The sequence below is a fragment of the Leptonychotes weddellii genome, chromosome 12 (genome assembly GCF_054177405.1).
Source record: "Leptonychotes weddellii isolate Sample4059 chromosome 12, ASM5417740v2, whole genome shotgun sequence".
Lineage (NCBI taxonomy): Eukaryota > Metazoa > Chordata > Mammalia > Carnivora > Phocidae > Leptonychotes > Leptonychotes weddellii.
Window position 1 is genome coordinate 15360880 of NC_138380.1, and position 20186 is coordinate 15381065.

Consider the following 20186-nt stretch of genomic DNA (forward strand, 5'->3'; position numbering starts at 1 on the left):
CACCTGAGCTGAATCTTAGAAACTTGTGTCCAGGAATCCAATAGAGAATTGGGAGACCATTCTAAACAGAAGCAACAATGTTAGAAAAGTCACAGGGACAAAGAGAAGCCATGATGCATTAGGGTAAGATAAAAAAAAAACTATTCACAGCTACAACATACACTAGAAAGGATTTAGCAAGAACTATGACTAGACAGGTAAATAGTGAGCAGATTATGCATTTGTCATACTATTTATCTTCACTCCCTTCTGTTAGGATGCCATTAAGGTTTTTTGGTAGGTGGGTAGTATGATCAGACTTGGATTTTAACAAACATCACCCAAATAGACGTATGAAATCTGAATTGAAATGGTGTAAGAAGTGAAAAAAAAGGTGTGCCTGGGTGGCTCAGTCAGTTAAACGCTGCCTTTGGCTCAGGTCATGACCCCAGAATCCTGGGATCAAGCCCCGTGTCGGGCTCCCCACTCAGCAGGGAGTCCGCTTCTCCCTCTGCCCCTCCCCCCACTTGTGCTCTCTCTCACCCCCCCATAAATAAAATCTTTTTTGAAAAAGTGAGAAAAGATAGGAAATTATTGAATTAGGATCTCTATGTAAAAATTCTGAGCTAAGAAAGTAATGGTAGCAAGGACAGCTGAGAAATGTTAAGAATAGTCTGGTCTAAAGACTTGGTGACTGATAATGTGGGAAGTAAACAAGAAAAACTGCGTGGTGTCTGCACATTTCCTGGAAGATGGTGGTGGTGTTTACCATAATAGAAAATACTGAAAAAGGAACAAGTCTGTAGGAAAAAATTATGGTGGAAGCAAATGTAGAAGATAGCCAGCTTGAGCCAGACGATGGGGACAATAACATGGGAAAAGGACCTAGATCCTTAAATGACCTTATAGGATAAAACCACCCTACCAACCTTAATACTCTTAGCACTACTGTTTGAGAGAATAATTTATATTGTTAAAACATACATAATACCCAAAATAATCAGCTAAGTCAGTGCAGTCCCTATCAAAATTCCAATGGCATTTTCACAGATACAGAAGAAACAATTCCCAGCTTTATATGTGGAACCACAGAAGATTCCAAATAGTCAAAGCAGTCTTGAGAAAGAAAAACAAAGCTGGATGCATCACACTTCATGATTTCAAAACCTATTACAAAGCTTATACTAATTAAAACAGTAATGTGTTAGCATAAAAACAGACACACACAGATGAGTGGGACAGAACAGAGCACCCAGAAATAAACCCCCATCTATATGGTCAACTCATTTATAACACAGGAACCAAGAATATACAGTGGGAAAATGACAGCCTCTTCAATAAATGGTGTTGGGAAAACTGGACAGCCACATGTAAAAGAATGAAACTGGACAACTATCTTACACCTTACATAAAAATCAACTAAAAATGGATTAAAGACTTGAACATAAGACCTGAAAACAGTAATATTCCTAGAAGAAAACATAGGGGTTAAGCTCCTTAACATCTGTGTTGGCAGTGTTTTTGGATTTGACACCAAAAGCAAAGACAAGAAAAGCAAAAATAGGTAGGTGGGACTACATCAAACAAAAAGCCTCTGTACGACAAAGGAAATTAACAAAAGACAACCAGTGTAATGAGAGAAAGGTTTGCAAATCTAGTATATAAGGGGTTAATATCCATACTATATAAAGAACTACAACTCAGTAGAGGAAAAAACACAATCTGATTATTAAAATACAGGTAGAGGACCTGAACATTTTTCCAAAGACCACGTACAGATGGCCAACTGGGTAAAGGTGCTTCCCTGATCATCAGGGAAATGCAAATCAAAACCACAATGAGATATCACCTCTCACCTGTTAGAATGGCTGTCATCAAAAAGACAAGACATAACCAATGTTGGTGAGGATATGAAGAAGAGGGAACCCTGTTGGTGAGAATCTAAACTGATGTAACCACCATGGAAAACAGTATGGAGTTCCCTGAAAAAAAATTAAAAACAGAACTTCCATATGACCCAGCAGTTCCACTTCTGGGTATTTGTCTGAAGGAAATGAGATCACCGTCTTGAGAAGACGTCTGCAGCCCCATGTTCATTGCAGCATTATCAGCAGTAGCCAAGACTTGCAAACAACCTGAGTGTCCATCAACAGATGGATAAAGAAAATGTGTATAATACACATGCACGTGTGCACACACACAGGAATATTATTCAGGCATTAAAAAAAGGAAATTCTGCCATTTGCAACAACATAGATGGGTCTTCAGGGCATTATGCTAAGTGAAATGAGAGAGAGACCAACACTATATAATGTCGCTTATATGCGGAATCTTTACACACACACACACACTGAACTCATAGATACAGTGAACAGATTGGTGGTTGTCAGAGGTGGGGGGTGTTGGGGGATGGACAAAATGAGTGAAGGTGGTCAAAAGATACACACTTAACAGTTGAAAGATAAAAACAGTCCTGGGGATGTAATACCGTGGTGACTTTGAGGGATAAAAAAGAATCAAACAGAGACGTTCTTACAGAACAGAATATAAAAGTTGATCTTGACAAAATAGAAAAGCTGGCAAGTTAAGAAGTACAGGAAGTGATGGGAGGGTAGAGAAAGTATCTTACAAAGTAGAGGGATGAGGTACTGTCAGAACTGATGGAACAAGAAATAAAGGTTTAAATAACGATCATTTAAATTTATAGAGAAACAAACTGGTATTTTAAATATAAGAAATGGGACAGTCTGAGGAAGAAGGTGGTAATGAGCTAAAGCCTCATCCATATAGCAGGAAGTAAGAAGATAATATCTAAACTTAATAATGCACACAGTAACGTGAGTATATTATTTAGAGCTATGAAAATAATCACTAAAATTAAAAACAAATGATTAAAGATGGTTTCCTCAAGGAAGGGGTGAAGCCAAATATACTGACTTATATAAACTTGTTAGTAACTGCATCAAGTACTAAAAAATGATTTTAATATTCTTACCCATATTAATAAAACTGGTTCATCATTTTCAGAATTGGTTTGACTTTGTTAGATTTATTTCTACATATTTTATTCTTTTTAATGCTATTATAAATAGAACTGTTTTCTCAGTTTCATTTTTGAAATTCGACCATTGAACTTTTTATCTTATGAAATGCCCCTCTTGTTGGTAATACTGGTTTATCTTTTCTGTTGTCTGATAGTCACCCTAGTTCTCCTAGGGTTACTCATTTATTTTTAAAAGAAATACGTGTATATGCATATTTAGAACAAAAGAGTAGACAAACACTAAAATGTTAATAAAAGTATCTGACCTATATAGAATTATGAGTTTTGTGGGGTTTTTGTGTATCTTGAGTTCTGTGATACATCTATTAAAATTAGGGGGGGAAAGTGACTTAATGTAAATCAGCTACATTTTTGTTGTTGTTGCTACAGATGGCAGCAATTGACTCTAACAGGTAGAAAAAGGAATTTTTCAAGATATTGGGACTAGTCATAGAACCAATAGGACAGCTGGAGGACCAGGCTCAGAAGAGGGAGGAGCTCTGGAAGCTACAGGCCTCAAGGTAGCAGAAACTCCTCAGCCGTCTCGTCTAGTTCATGCCACAGGAATAAATGAACTCTTTTTGTTCTCTATCAAGATTCAAAATCCAGAAGTGAGAGTCCTGCCTGAGTCAAATAAATCTTTGACACTTGATGAGGAAAATACATGGCACTTTCAGTTACATGGTCCCAGGACTCCACACAGTGGGACCAAAGAACCCCCAAAATGAAATTAGGTTGCTATTATCAAAAGAAGGGAAATGAATTCTGACAGCTAAAAAGCAAGCAATGTTCACTAAAATACTCAACTTTTTGTTAGTGCAGAATTATAGTTTATAATGCTAGTCATAAAAGCAGTGATCAAATAAGAAATGGTTTTGAGGGGTGCCTGGGTGGCTCAGTCGTTGAGCGTCTGCCTTCGGCTCAGGTCATGATCCCGGGGTCCTGGGATCGAGCCCCGCATCGGGCTCCCTGCTCCGCGGGAAGCCTGCTTCTCCCTCTCCCACTCCCCCTGCTTGTGTTCCCTCTCTCGCTGTGTCTCTCTCTGTCAAAATAAATAAATAAAATCTTTAAAAAAAAAAAGAAATGGTTTTGAATACAATGATCCCAGTTATTGTCCCACATCCCATAGAGGACTTACCACACTGAAGTTCTCCCTCAGATTTCTCTCCCACTTGACTATGAGTTGCCTGTGTTCCATGAAGCAGTTAAATTCAATTAGAAAATGAAGAAATAGAGATCTTTATAATCATATAGAAGACTTTGTAATAATGTAGCACTTCCTAGGATGTTATCTTCTTGGTTTACCTAATCATCTTGTGCTTACTCCTCAAGACTCAGCTCAAGCACTGCCTCATTCAGAAGCCTTTCTCCCTTACATCCTCCTATTGCGTCCCATTCTGGCTAAGAGACCTCTCATCCATGCGCATGACACTATTATTCTCATCCACCTCTGTCATATTGGATCATTTGTCTGTCTCCCACACTAGCCAGACTGGCAGACTATCTTGTTTTTCTTCGATTCTCCAGCTCCTTACACAGTGTCTACACATTCACTAAACACTTGTTGAATGATTGAATGAGTCTGCCGGAGCAAAGGAGTAAGGCGAACGTTCTGTCTAGAACCCAGCGTGTATAAAGACATGGCACATGGGATGTGAGCGTGATGAGAAGTTCCGTAGGATTAGAGCAGAGAGAGGTTAATGGGAGAAGAGACTGGTGAGTTTGACTAGAGTTGGTCTTTAAAGGACCATTTATATCAAGTTTAGAGAATTCTGTAGGCCTGAGAACAGTGGAGATTTGGCCAGGGGAGGAGGGCAGGACACTAGAGGCTGTTGGATGGCTAAACACTGGTTGGGGCTGGAACTAGGCAAAGAGAACCCTCAGGTGGGAGCAAATTCAGCTCCCAGACGCTAGGCACTTTCTAGGGACTGGGAATGCGGTAGTAAGTAATACAGAGATGTTCCCCCGGAGCTTCGTTCTAGTAAAGACAGATAAAGACAACAGATAGACACAAAGCTGTATGTACACATTCGCAAAACTGAAACGCCACATTGCAAGTAAAATCTTCCGGAATCACACTGTACAGGTAAAGCTTTGGAATAGGCCAGAGAGGCTCTCTCTCGCGTACAGAAGGGAACCTCCTTTTACAGCCCCCATGGCAAGCATTTACTGCTCAGTTTTTGTATGTACAGTGACCAGTATTACACAGCCTTAACTGGTCTCAAGTAAGCAGTTTGTAAGCTCTGAACTGTAGAAATACGTTTGTAGTATTTATGCACTCTCCACAAGGTGTTGCAAAGAAATAACGGTCACAGTAATACTTTCTTCTTTAGCAAAAGTGACTTTCCCATTTCATATTACACATAGGGATAATCTTTTCTAAAGCTTAATTGAATGCATGATACTATAAATGAAAGGCAGTCCTTGCATATATTATTGGCAAGTTGCGTTTGTAGCTTACAGTTTCTAGTGCCTGAAAAACAGTCTGGCATTTTTACGACTTCGTCTACAACCTTGCCAGATGTTTGGGGTTTCTTTTCAGTTGAAGGGAGCCCATTAGTCTTGATTCTCGACACACACATTAGACGCCTCTGCACGTGATGGCGGACTCCTTCAGTATTAATGGCTATTTCCTCTCTTTTCAGGGTGCTGATAAGACCGTGAAAGGTCCAGATGGACTAACTGCCTTTGAAGCCACTGACAACCAGGCAATCAAAGCCCTTCTTCAGTGATGGACGGATGGGCTGCCAGCTCTGGAAGAAGGGCTCTCCCGTGGCCTCACACTGCTGCCTGTCTGTCTGTCACTCTCTAGCTGCCAGCTTCTTCAGCTAAATACTTTAACAGGGGTGAGGGGAGAGAGAAATTCATAACCAGTCAGACCACCAGAAAAAAAACATGTTTGGGAAGAGAGGAAAAAACCGTGATCAGGCTTTTACTGGGACTCCTGATCAAGTCTGCCTCTTTTCCATTTCCAACAAAATACACAGCTTATGCCCAAGGGAGAGCAAAGACAAACCATAGCAGTACCATTTGACCCTTTCAGCTCCCTAGCTAGTTTATTCATGAGATCATGTCGAGGGCCTGATCCTACCGAGGCCAGCTCTCCGAGTGTGGTAGCCGTAACTGTGAGCAGCGGCGGCTGCTGGGACCTAACTCTGGGTGCTGAGATAAGCAATCAGCTCTAGCCTTCTGCCTTAAGACGCACTCTCCTGGGGGCCTCCTGGCATAGTTAAGAGCGCTGCCCGTGGTCGGCGACCAAATCTTCCCTCAGCGACTTTCAGCTTTACGTGAGAGCTCAGTTAAGGTGAGGGGGCACACTCCTAAATTGCTGGATGACTCAACTTTGGATTTCCTCTCCCCTTTCACATGGATTTCATGTATCTTTAGATAAAACTGACTAGTTTTATTTATAAAACCTTAAATTTTGGAAGCCTACAGGAGAAATCATTCCAGTGTGCGTGTTTTTTTCTCCTCTAGATTCAGACGTTTATATAACATTGAAACACTTTCAGACTCCTGCTGGTAGTAAAAGGGGATTTAAACATAGAATCATAGCCATAGCCTGTTAGTATCCTCTAGAGAACAGTTGTCTTAGTACCTATGGATTTTCTTCATTTGCTCTTTGAATGGATTGGCCTCGGTTATGTTTGGAGAATCAAGGAACATTCTTTGGAAATCCTCTCTCAGACCCACCTTGGATGCTGATTACTTACTGCACCAAAGCTATCACTGGGGTGAGATTTACGGTCTGGACAAATTGAGCCCTGTCCCTTCAAAAGTTTGCTCGTTACCAGGTTTCCCCAACTTGTCGATAGGCTTCTGCTGAACATATGCCAACCCATCTGCATAACCTATTTTTGTTTCTTTACTAAACCATGCATCACATTAAGTGTGACCCTTTCGAAATGTATTCTGTCTTCTTAAAATACAGTGCCCTACAAGGGGTGTTCTGACCTGCAGGAAATATTTAGACACATGTTCAAATGTTTATTTCATGAGCAGTACAATGAATTAAAACATACACCCTTAAATTTGCTATTTCACATTTAAAATATTGACTCCTTTGACTTGCCATCCATAAAAGCTTGCTAAAAATATTAGGGTTTTTCCTTAGCCAAATCATGCAATAATTGAATGTACCTCAAATTTTTAAAGGGGGGTTGGGTTAGGGGCTTGTATTCAGATTATGGATAACAAAGAATTATGATTTTTTAAGGCAATGTAGCATTCTAAAACAGGGTTAAACTAGTATCAAAAGTAGCCAGCTAATAACAAATCTTATTGATCGGTTTGTTATGGTGTGGGTTTATGCGTGTGTGTGCGTGCGCGAGTGTGTGTGTGTGTGTGTATTTTTCCCCATGAATCTTTTTTTTTTTTTTTAATCCTGTGGCTTTTTGCTTACAACTAGCCTAACCCTGTAATTTTCCTGCATCCAAGAAAACAATCACAAACAAAATGGTGGTTTAAATACTTTGATATATTTGGCTAATAATTCTGCTGTCTTAGTGCAGATTAGAGTTGGATTAGAAGTCAGTAAACAGTACTTTATTACATCACTGAATGGAAACAGAGCTATCCTCATTGAAGACGGAGGGCACTTTATCAGTCTGTATGTTGGTAGCAACAAGGTGTTTCTATATTTTCGTTTTCACCTCTTGGCTTGGATTTTTACCTTTCCTTTCAAACTGTTGTGTTGCAGTTGGCTATTGCAGAGAGTGCACTGTCCTATCATTCCTGAACTTGGTCTGCTTTCCACAGTCACCTGGTGGAGAAGCCACGTGATTCTTTGTACAGTTCATCCCGCTGTTCCTTGTATTGCAGTAGAGGCTACTTCGCCTTCCCTCTTTCTCAGCCATTTTGTAAGCCCCAGAATTATGGGGTGATTGCTTGAGAAAATAACGTAAACATAGAATAGACTGGCCGAGATGGTTTACAATTTCTGTTTTTTTTTAACTAGGTTATTTATAATGTATTTCCGAACCACTTGGCAGAGAAATTCACAACACTTAATGTCCATTTCTTGAGTAAAGGAAGCTAAAAACATGTCTGCTTTTTGGTACTACATGCATTAGTGAAGGGTTAAGTAAGTTTTGTTCTCCACTGAATATTTAACATCTCAGAAAAAATCTTGCATGTTCTGTAGTTTTTGTATTAAGTCAGTCATTTTGTATGCACTCTATCAAGTAAAAACAGGCGGTTTACCTGTTTACATTAGTATCCTAACAAATTCCGCCCCCTTGCAGCTTCAGACTGGCATCTGTATACTTAGAGTTCAAACACAGCACCCAAGAATACCCAAGTAGTTCTTCTAGGCATAGCTCACCTACACCCAGCGGGGCACAAAGGAGAGGTGGGTGGGTACAGTGTGTGCAAGCTGCAAGTAAGGCCCTTTACTCATTGATTTCTTTCCCCCCCCCGATAATGGATCTTAAATCTAGATGTACCGACTTTTTTTTCCTAAAACTTCAACGGAGCTGCTCTTTACTTCCATGCAATATTGTGTACTCGATTTTGTATAGAAGAAGCTGGTGAGAGTGCCCTCCTATATAAGCAATTGCAGTGTTTTGCATGCAAAATTTTAAGAATTTAAATCATCCTGATTCTATTTTGTAAATGGAGAAACAATCATATCTTTCTAAGCAGTAATGGAGGAAGACTAGTGCTTTGTGCATTTTGATATATTTGAGTTCATTTTTTCCATCATGTAATACTTTTGACACAATTGGGTTTCTCATATGATCCTAGTTCATGTACATCCGAATGCTAAATAATACCGTGTTTCAGTTTTGTGTTGCAAGAACAAATGGAATAAACTTGAATTGTGCTACAAGGAACGTGTCGGCAGCTTTTCCTCCCTCAGCTCCTGCGGCCTTCCTTTCCAAACCCTTTTCTCACAGCTTGACCCAGCCTCTGGTGGACTCCAGCTTTGGGTTCATCCAAATTTCCCTTCGTAACCCAATTCTAGGAAAAAATAAGTGGAAAGGAAATAAGACAGGAAAGATTTAATTGAAATAAACTGTACTACTCCTCATCTGGAAGTTTTGCTTTTGTATCGGTCTCCTGATACAGACTGGTTCACTTACGAACGTTCAGTAATCCTGGCTTCCTAAAAGCAAGGGCTAGCCAGCGTATCCTGGAGCATCCGGGTCAGAATCATGGGCAGCCGCTCAGATCTTTCCTATGTCAACTGAGGCTGCTGCACATCCCGAGGTTCACGTTTGCCCAACGTACTTGACCATGAGCGCTCTTTTAGAGTGTAGTTTTCAGAACAAATGTTCTGATGGAACATTAAATCACTCTGAACCTCAAAATCTGAACCAGATTATATTCAGCTTGATTCTGTTGTAATCTTGTCAACAACCTAAGGCAACTGTGTATTTTTCTTTTGAAATGGCCTATGAATAATACGTGCAGATGCGCAGTAAAAGAGAGCAAAAGCTATCTTTCAGGACCTTCATGTTGCCAACCAAGGTTTAAGCATGGGGTGGTAGCATGTAGGGGTGGATGTGAGTCTTCACAGGAGATTTTTTGATCAATGAAACTGCCATTTTAAGAATTGGGGTCTTATCAGGGGTTCCTGGGTGGCTCAGTTGCTTAAGTGTCTGACTCTTGATTTCAGCTCAGGTCATGATCTCAGGGTCCTGGGATGGAGCCCGCATCCAGCTCTGCACTCAGTGGGTAGTCGGCTTGAGATTCTCTCCCTCTGCCCCCTGCCTCTGCTCGCACACACTCTAATATCTTAAAAAAAAGAAGTGGGGTCCATCTAAGTGTTTAAATCTAGTTAAATACATGTTAAAGGGAACAGAGCATCTTCTATAATCATTGAACAAACCAGTTATTAGTCAACGGAAGGCACACATCTGGACAAAAAGCACTTAGAGTTACTGTGAAAATCTTTTGCGATTAGACACCAGCTATCACAGGACCCTGACGCAACACAGTAGATCAGATTGTTACTGCATTTTTTTTTTCCTTCTATGAGACCAGGGATTCTCAAAATGTCCCTGGCCTAGCCACATCACCGCCACCTGGAGACTTGATTGAGGTGCCCAGTCCGGGCCAACCGAATCCAAGCATGGGCTGAGCCCATCAGTCCATGTCGTAACAAACCCTCCGGGGCATTCTGATGCACACCTGAGTTTGAGGACCACTGTGAGCGACCATAAAGACAAAGAGTCTAAAAACCTGTAAATGGGAAGTCATCGAGGGTGGCTTCCTAGAGATGAAGTAAATGGAAGCCTTTAACACGGCAGACACAGCAAAAATGGACGCCCAAGAAAATCTTAAGATGAGCCTCAAAGTTACACTCTGGGCAAAAGAAGTGAAGGTAAGACGTCACAACGGCTCCAAAGATAAAACGCTGATGAGAAGGACCCTTTGTTATTAGGGTTTTTTCCCCTGCAGGACGTCCTGTCAACTGCTGTGGGTAGTATTTCCACAGGAGCCCAGGGTTAGAGTCCCCATGGGCGAATTGCTTGAGCCCTCCCCAAGTCCTTTCCTTGAATCCCCCAGAGGGGTGAGGAGGCATGCAAGGAATTTGGGAAGATAGGTCATGGGTCTCCTTGTCTTGTGCTTGGCACATTGCAGATCACTGCGATTGCTCCAGTCACTTAGCCGGGTCCCCGCTGGTTTCTGCCCCGCAATCCTACAGCAGGAGACAGCCACACTCGGAGGCCAGTTCTGCTTTCTCAACCCCAGTGCCCTGTGCTGTCGTTACTGCTGTGAATATGGATCCTTCTCTGTGGTGCGGGCACCACTAGATCGGAAACAGCCACCTGCCTGTCACCTAACCATGGTCTGTGTAGGGTCAACTACCCTGCCCAAATACTAGCCCCATCATCACTCATCAGCCATAGGACATTTTTCTTCAAGGCTATTTCATTGAAATAATAATTAACTGATTGAGAATAAAATTTATCAGCAGCTTTTATAGCACCTGCCACTTGGTAGACATACACTGTATTCGTTCTGAACTACTCACGTCAAATCATTATACAGTCAAATAGGAGATAAGCTTTGTTTTCAGTAAATCGTGACTAAAGAATCGCTGTTAGGACCGTGGGGCTACACCTAAGTGTCACTGTACCCAAATGTTGGCCCCATAGTGCTTTAAGTACTAGTGGGACCACAAACCCCAATCAGTGAAGTAAAGACAAACATCACAGTCACAACCACAACGATGCACTGAGGAATGCTGACCATGGGGTCAAATGCAGGTCACTGAGCCACTGTGGCAGATACCAAAGCACAGCCGTCAATAGCCAGACAAAGGACTGTCTGGCCACCCTAGCAACTTCTATGCATTCAGCAGCTGCCGCAGCAAGGACAGTCTTATTTACAGCTTGGATAGAATGATGGGTCACACGTCTGGCAACATCCACAGTCACGGCATCTTATTACACAAAGGAAAATAACGCATAGACAATTCCTGATCCCTGGGTGCTGGTTTTGAGGATAATACTAGATAACTAGAATCTTTTTTTTTTAAAGCAGCGATACTTTCCTAAGCTTTTAGTAACAAATCTGACAACGTATTACGTTATCTGTAGGTCCCTGCCTGGCCTCTAATACTGTTCCGTGTGTTCGTGCACATCCCCCGTGGCTGGCTACCAAGTCTCTCTGTGGCCACTGCATGGGATTTGCTAGTCAGATCTGAATACTTTCAATAGGCTTGCAAGTACTCAGATCTATGCTACCTTTTTTTTTTTTTTAAGATTTTACTTATTTATTTGGCAGAGAGAGACACCTAGAGAAGGAACACAAGCAGGGGGAGTGGGTGAGGGAGAAGGCTTCCCGCAGAGCAGGGAGCCCGATGCGGGCCTTGATCGCAGGCGTCCTGGGACCATGACCTGAGCCGAAAGCAGACACTTAACCGACTGAGCCACCCAGGCGCCCCAGATCTGTGCTACTTTTACCACTAAATTTTTTAATTAACATTTACTGCATGCAAGTTAGGAGCTAGGCATTGTGCAGAGGACTTTTTAACCACATGACCTTATCCAATCTTCACAATCATTGTTTTTAAAAAGGGAGACTAAGAAATGTTAAAGAACTTGCTCACAGTCAATAGCTCCCGAACGGTAAAATTTAGTTCTGATCTGAGTGCCCAAGCTCCTTCAAAGTAGGTGAAAATAAAAGGTGTTTTCCCCCAGATATCCAAAACCAACCACAGAACACTGCCCTGGTCTGCAGAGGAGACTGGGTGGCGCTCGTGCGGTCTTTCTCAACAGTAGGTCTCCAGAACGTACTTCACATGACCGAATCGTTGTCCCCTCCCCCTGGCCCTGGGCACCTGCCATTCTTCTGCTCTCTACTTATGGCAGTCTATTTTAGATTCCACATATAAGTGGGACCATGCAGTATTTGACCTTTGTCTGGCTTAGTTCACTTAGTGTGATACTCTCACCGTCTATTGATGTTGTAAATGGCACAATTTCCTTTTCCAAGGCTGAATAGGACCTCGTAGGTCTATAACCACAGGTTCTTTATCCATTTGCGTATCGACATTTAGGATGTTTCCTATCTCGGCTCCTGTGAATAACGCTGCAGGGAACATGGGAATGCAGATCAGATCTCTTTAAGATCTAGACTTCAACTCCTTTGGATATACACCCAGAAATAGGATTGCCGGTGTCTCAAGCACACCATAAAGGCGTACATCAGTGGTGTCTTTCCACAATGTCAGCTTTATTCAATCATAAAGCAAGGTTAACTATAATTGTCAAACAGGTTCAGGATTCCAAACTCAATGACCTATAACTTGGCTTCATACCTGTCACACAAAGTACAATACAAAGTCAACAACAAAGAAGATACAGGGAGGCCTAAGAAGTTAACACAGCAAACTCAAAGTCTGTCCGTGAGCAGGCAGCTGAGATGGGGACTCGGTCCAGTCCAGGTCAACGCTCAGCGCTGACTGCTAATTCTGTCTAAGCAGTGGAGGATCTTTATCATGGTCAAGATCTATTGGGCAGAGCCTTAACGTGCAGCTGCCTTTTCAGTGCGGTCAGTCGTGGAAGAGTCCACGTCGAGAGTTTGACAATATGTTATATCTGCTGCAAAAGTCATCCCTTCTTAAAGGAGTTTAATCAGTCTTGGGCCTTTGCAGGCCTCTTCTGGTTCTCATGATTACCAGCTCTCGGTTCTTCTAGGCTCTCTTGGCTTGGATGCTTTTACCAGCTCTGAGTGTCATCAGCCTGTGCAGGTTTTGGTGATAACTGGTCTTGGCTGCTACGCCCTTGGCTGCTTACGTCACTGCTTGACATGAATCACTGCTTGACATGAGGGACTCCATCTTGCTCTCTACGGCTTGATTAGATGTTAATTCTAGTTTTAGTATTTTGAGAAACCTCCACATTGTTTTCCATAGTAGCCACACTAATTTACATGCCCACCAACAATCTGGACAACAAAAGCTCCCTTTTTTCCACTTCCTTGCCAACACCTGTCCATTGTTCTTTTGATAATAGCCAACCTAACATATAGGAGGCAATAATTCATTGTGGTTCAGATTTGCATTTCCCTGAGGATTAGTGATATGGAACACAGTTTCATATTCCTGTTGGCCATTTGTAGGTCTTCTTGGAAAGCAAGGTCTTTTGGAAAGAAAAGGTCTCATTTTTTAAATTGAGTTACTTGGTTTGATTGCTATTGAGTTATAGGAGTTCGTTATAATAACTCCTCATCAGATAAATGGTCTGCACATATTTTCTCCCATTCCATATGTTGCCTTTTCATTTTGTTGACAACTTCCTTTGCTGTGCAGAAGCTTTTTAGTTTGATGTAATCCCACTTCATTTTTGCTTATGTTGCCTCTGCTTTCGGTGTCATATCAATGAAATCATTGTCCAGCCCAATTTCAGAAGCTTTTCCCTGTTTTTGTCTATGAGTTTTATTGTTTCAGGATTCACATTTAAGTCTTTAATCCATTTTGAATTGATTTTTCAATAAGGGTCCAATTTCATTATTTTTCCTGTGGATATCCAATTTTCCCCATACCCTTAAAACAAAGAGACTTTTTCCCATTGAGTATTCTTGGCTCCTTTGCCAAATATTGATTGACTGTGTATGTGAGGGCTTAATACACTGGCTCTCTATTCTGCTCCATTGGTCTATATAATATTATGCCAATACCGTATTGCTGATTGCTATAGCTTTGCAATCTCTCTTAAAATCAGGGAGTGTGATACCTCCCGCTTTTTCTTACTCAAAACTGTTTGGCTGTCCAGGGTCTTTGGTGGCTCCAAGTCAATTTTAGCAGTGTTTTCCTATTTCTACAAAAAGATCATTGGGATTTTGTTAAGGATTGCATTGAGTCTATGTACTGCTTTGGGAAGCATGGTCCCCGTTTTACCAATATCAATTCTTCTAATCCATGAACATGAGAGGCCCTTCCATTTGTGTTAGTTCTTCTGTCAATTTTTTATAATTTTCAGTAGACAACTCTGTCACCTCCTTGGTTAAGTATCATATTCCTTTGGATACTATTGTAAATGGATTTGTTTTAATTTTCTCTTTGGAGAGTTGTTAACAAGTGTATAGAAATACAACTGATTTTTGTATCCAGGGACTTACTGAGTTTTAGGTCTAACAAGTTCTTTTAACCATACCACAACACTATGAACCTGGAAACTGTCCTATACCTATGCTTATCAAAAAATTACTATTTAAGGGAGTTAGGGTTTCAGGATATTTTGATGTTTTACCATTTTAACTGAGCATTTACTATGATCTGGGCACCATTCTAGGTATTTTTGTGGACTGCTATGTTTAATCTTCATAATAACCCTACAAAGTAGGACTATCATCATCCCTATTTTCAGATGAGAAAACTAAAGCTCAGAGAAGTTAAGTAACTTGACTATGGTCACACAGCCAGTGACTGTTAGAACCGGGGCTTCAACTCAGGCAGCCTGACTGAAGTTTGCTCTCTATACCTTATTATTTTGCCTCTCCAACTTTCACTGAACCAACTCATGATATTTTAGTCTATTAACACAGCTTTTACCAAGTTCTTAAAAAGACACTTAGAAAACATTTTATGGATTTAGGATTTTAAACAATCAGGTAGAAAATATTATGTAACATGCACTGATCAATGACTTTTCATGGTGAAATCAAATTCTACAAAGACGACATTTAATTTTCAAGTTTGAGAAGCAGCAATATTTGAGTGTAACATACACTTTTTTTTTTTTTGGCAGTCTAAAAGATTGGGATACAGAACAAGAATCAGCAACCTACAGTCCGTAGGCCAAACCTGGCCCACCACCTGTTTTTGTAAATAAAGTTTTATTGGAACGCAGCCGTACCTACTCACTTACATATATGGCTGCTTCCACACTCCGCTGGCAGAACAAGCAGTTGTAGAGCGTATACGGCTGACAAAGCCTAAAATATTTACTCTATGGTCCTTCGCTGAAAATGTCCGCCAACTCCTGTTATAGAGGTTTAGACGAGCTAGATTGAGAAACACCCTCCAGGTTTGGCCAGGACCTAGTTATAGCGTGATTAACAGAGTCATGAGAGAATGTAATGCGTTCGCTGAAGCAACTGAAAAGTCAAGCCCATAAGTAATGCACCTCTTTCCAGCTGTGGGGAGACTGTTACAGTAAGCATCCCCAGTGACTCACGCCTCCCAGCATGGGTGCCCTAGTGTAACCCCTCTACACACGGACTCTTGAGCTTGGCCATGTGACTTGCTGGGGCCGAATGGGACAAATGTGAAACAACAGAAGCTTAAACAGGTACCTCCTCATAGAGTTCTCAGCATGAGAAAGATTACTCTTCAGGAGAGGCCACGTGGAGAACAGATGTATCCCACCCTACAGCTCCAGCTAACTGCCACCCATGTGACTGAGGCCATCTTGGGCTGCCCACTTCCAGGCATATGAGGGACACCAGGTGAGACCAGCAAAACACCACCGGCTAAACCCAGTCCAAACTGCAAAACTATGAACAGTGGTGGTTTTAAGCCACTAGGTTCTGGGTGCTGTTTTTTTGAGGGGTTTGTGTTTTTTTTTATGCAGAACAGATACCGGCCACGACACCCTAGCTGAAGGGCATCAGGACCAGTGGCCTCACCTGGGGATGAGAAAATAGGTCTGAATATCAAAGGGAAAGTGATCATACACCTACCACACGCAGGAAATACCAAATACCATTAAGGACCCAGGATTGCCTTTTCTTTCAACCTCTTGAAAGGAAGGAGAATAGATTAAAAGGCAAAAATCTTGGCCTTTCTGGTTAGGAAAGGTTAGGTGCTGTAAATAATAAACTCCCCTGTTTCTACAGAACCCTTACCCACTTTCTGTCTTCCTAGACAGAAAAGGAATCGCTCACAGCCCTGCAGGGGTTTCTTTTTGCCTCCGGGAGGAGTCAAAGGCTAGCGGGGGGATTTATGGTAGGAGCCAGATACCTCTGCCAAATCAGGGGCTGCAAGGCAAAAAAGCAAGCTGTGGTTCAAGCCGTGTGCGGGGGCGGGGGGGGGAGCTGGAAAAACAGGGCAGCTCAGAACAAAGGGGAGCCACAAGGGCTAAGACCCTCACCGGAGATTCCCACGCAAACTGCAGGGTGAGCCAGCGCCGGCTTGCTGCCCCAGCTGAAAGCCAGGAGGGCCCTCATTGCCGGCCAGAGAGGGGGGAGGGGGAGGGCAGAGGGGGCTGCTGACGCCTGCACCCAGGGCAGGAGCCTCTCACACTTCAGACTTTCACTTCTTGCAAGCACGCTCTCAACCCAGACTTGGGGAATCCTGTCAAAGCAGCCCTCTTGAGATCCATGCCAGCCTCCATGCACTGCCTCTGAGAACTCTAGAAGCTAAAAAATGCCTCTGATGCAGGCACAAGAAGGGAGGAGAAAGCTGCAGGTCAGGAGCGGGAGGGACAAGGTCACGTGGGACCTTGGGGGGGGGGCCGAGATGGGAGGGGGCCTCCTTGCTCCTGGGCGGCAAGCACCTGTGTCTTGCTCAGGTCTGTGCCCCTCCCGGTGTTGGTGCATTTGAATGAAGGGTTTTAGCTTCAGGTCAGCAAAGCTCCACGTGGTTAGACTTTTTCCACTTTTCACTCTATGGTCTTGTGTGATGCTGAGGCAGGCTAAGACATGGGGGCAGAGGTGGGGACCAGCACCATGGAGACCAGAGTAGGTGCTGAGCAGGCGCTCCAGGGGACTCGCCTGGTCCCCGCTAATGACCCTGCAGGGACGGGGGAGCGATGCTCCAATGCCATCTCTGCACTAGGAACATTCACTAAACTAGAGCCAGCAGCAACTCCCCCCCACTCCCCAGAGTGCTCTAGATCATCCTAATGGGACCACACAGGAGACAGAAGCCCAGCTTTCTCTGTAGGGAGCTAATAATGCTTCCCCCAAAATAGGAACATGGTCCCTAGGCCTTATCACCCCAAGGAGGATGGGTTTCTAATATCTACTCCTCACACTAAGCAGAGAAGCACTGGAGATTTGCTTTTCATCTTTTTCTTACTCCCTCTTTTTTTTCCTGAGTATGCCATTACATAATCCTATAGATCATCTCCATTCAGTAGCTAGGAATTTAAATCTTGTTTCGTGTCATTATTAGCAATTCTTTTCATAATGATAATAATAAAAACCCCAATTGAAACCTGGACATCAGGCACCCAGTTGCCCCAAGCAAATGAACCATTCGCTCAGAGGTATCACTGTGGTTTCATGGTGCAGAGGGAAATACAGGAATCCTTCTCTGAGGATAACCAGACCCAACACAAATGTTTTGGTTGTGTGACCTGGTGGATTATCTTTTAAACGTTTAAACTCGCTCATTTCAGAATATGCAAAGGGTAAGTCTTTAAAGGGCATCTTCCTGATTAAATCTAATACCTCTAGCCCAGAACTTTCATTTGAGTAAATCCCACTTCTTGAGATACTCACTCGAGTGTCAAATACATGATTTAATATGCTTGCTAAATTATGGAGTGTTGAACAAAGGGAAAAGATCTATTTTTTTTTTCTCTTGCCACCATTATTTATTTGGGTTAAAGATTGCCTTGTGCTTCCTGACATATGTTAAGAAAGAATTATGTTAGAGTTGTGTCATGTCATGAATCAACTTGACAATCTTTTCTGCCAAAACTTGCATCTCTACTTTTGGCGTCCCTCTCTTTGAAGTTGTCCTCTCTTTGCTAAGAAGAAATAGATGCTTTCATAAGCCTGTGGGCTAATTATGTCAAAGGGGAAGGTGGGGAAGCAGGCTCCAAATATAGGTTGATGGGCTGCATGAGGTTGAACTCACCCTGACCACTGCAGAGTAGCACTTCCTTCTTTCGCATTGTGTTATGTTCTCACCTGCACTCAATGAAAGACCGCAGTCCTGAGCCTTCAGATAAACTTGTACTCTACATGAACTTGTCCAGGTTTCTTGTGCTCACATTTGGCTGAGCTGAAATTGTTTCCCAGGATCCAGAAACACTTCTGACACCAATCACCTAGTCCCTTGTATCCATAAGTAAATCCGTCCAACGAAAATTGAATTAAAAGGTCCTCATTGCTCACTCTGCTTCCTCCCCCAATGCTTAATCGGTCTAATAAGATTCAGTTAAGACCACCCAAGCCTCCCCCAACTAACGCAGCAGCACGGTGAGCCAGATTTAAACCAATGACCAATGGAGTCAAAAACATCGATGGGTGATCAGGCAAGAAGAAAAGCATGGAGAGCACAGATACAACACCAATTTTGCAACACAAAAGGGTCATGAAATGATTCAAGGTGTTTAAAGACAATATTCTGAGAAAGCAGTTGTGCCGGGTTTTAGGAGATCTGAAAACATCCTGTTTCCAGTCCCAACAGTGAGGCTTCCAGGAGTATGGAGGCATGAACAAGAATACCGTGGAAATAAGAGTTTTAGCCCAACCTGATATAGTCCTTCTGCATCCTGACTCCTAAGCCACATTTATCTATTTGAGGAATCATTCCAAAAAGCCCACCACACCATCAACACAAGGCACCTGGGGTTCATTTGTTACCAAAGGAGTTGCACACAACCAGAAGAGTTTCTAACACAGATGCTCAGCATCAAAACAAGAACAGAAGCCAGGTCAGGGGTACAGGCAGTTAAGTCCAGGGCACCAGGAGCCCCACCACCCAGCCCCAGGGGAATGACTGCCAAACCCACACCTGTCCTGAAACCTCATTCGAACTCTGGGTCCTTCTCTCCAACTACCTTCTGCATCCAAAACTAAACTCACCAGCTTCACTGCCCACCCACATCCACAAAGAAAACATTTCTTTCCTTCCAAATATAAAGTGTATTATAATCAATTAACTGAACATATGCCACATCATTCTTTTAATCATGGAGATTTGAAACCCAAACTGGCTGGATTACACACGGTTTCATCCTCTCCTACTGTCATTTCTTCTATTAAAAGACCCTCCGTGGCCAAGCTGGACCCTCCATTCACACTACTGCCCCGTTACGAGTTGAATCAGGTCCCAAAAAAGAGATCTTGAAGTCCTAACCCCCAGTACCTCAGATTGTGACTTTCTTTGGAAATAGGATTGCAGATGCAATTAGTTCAGATGAGGTCATACTGGAGTAAAAATGGGCCCTTGATGTAATACAGCTGGTGTCCTTAGAGACTGTGAGGACAGAGATCGGAGTGACACAGCAGCAAGCCACAGAGCGCCAAGGACAGATGGCCGCCACCTGAAGCTCAGAAGAGGCAAGGAGGGTTCTACCGAGAGTCTCAGAGAGCTCGTGGCCCCACAGATACCTTGATTTCTGACCTCTATCTCCAGACCCCTGAGACAATATATGTCCATTAAGGGATCTAGCGTGTGGTACTCTGTTAGCCCTGGGAAACGAACACAACCCTCCTTCCCTTCTAAAAACCTTCCCTTCATGGCTTCCTGTTCCCTCATTATTTCTAGTTCTGTTCTTTGGCCGGGCTCCTGAGGCCTGCACCTGCCCAGCCCATCCTCCCTTTAAAAATGTACCTCCCACCATTTCTTCCTGACTTCTCTGAACTACAACCTAGGCCGACCACTCCCATCTTCAAAGTCTTGCTACCCCTGTTGTCACTAAAATATCCTTTCCCTCCACCAAGTGTGTTTATTTCTGCCTTCCCTACCAGTCCATAGCCCCTTGAGAAATGGGCGAGGACTTACTTTCTTTTGAATCTCCCCTGAGCACAC

General features: G+C 42.7%; 2 protein-coding genes across 3 annotated transcripts in view; one reads left to right on the top strand and one right to left on the bottom strand.

Annotated features, from left to right (window-relative positions):
* Positions 1–8852, top strand: part of MTPN (myotrophin) — a 57094-nt gene extending 48242 nt beyond the window's left edge. Inside the window, exon 4 of the mRNA XM_006734327.3 lies at positions 5668–8852. Coding sequence (XP_006734390.1) covers positions 5668–5754 — 87 coding nt within the window. The 3' untranslated portion in view covers positions 5755–8852. The remainder of the gene's footprint in view (positions 1–5667) is intronic.
* The window catches only part of LOC145716470 (uncharacterized), a 190846-nt gene that overhangs the window by 36838 nt on the left and 133822 nt on the right, over positions 1–20186 (bottom strand). The window lies entirely within an intron of this gene.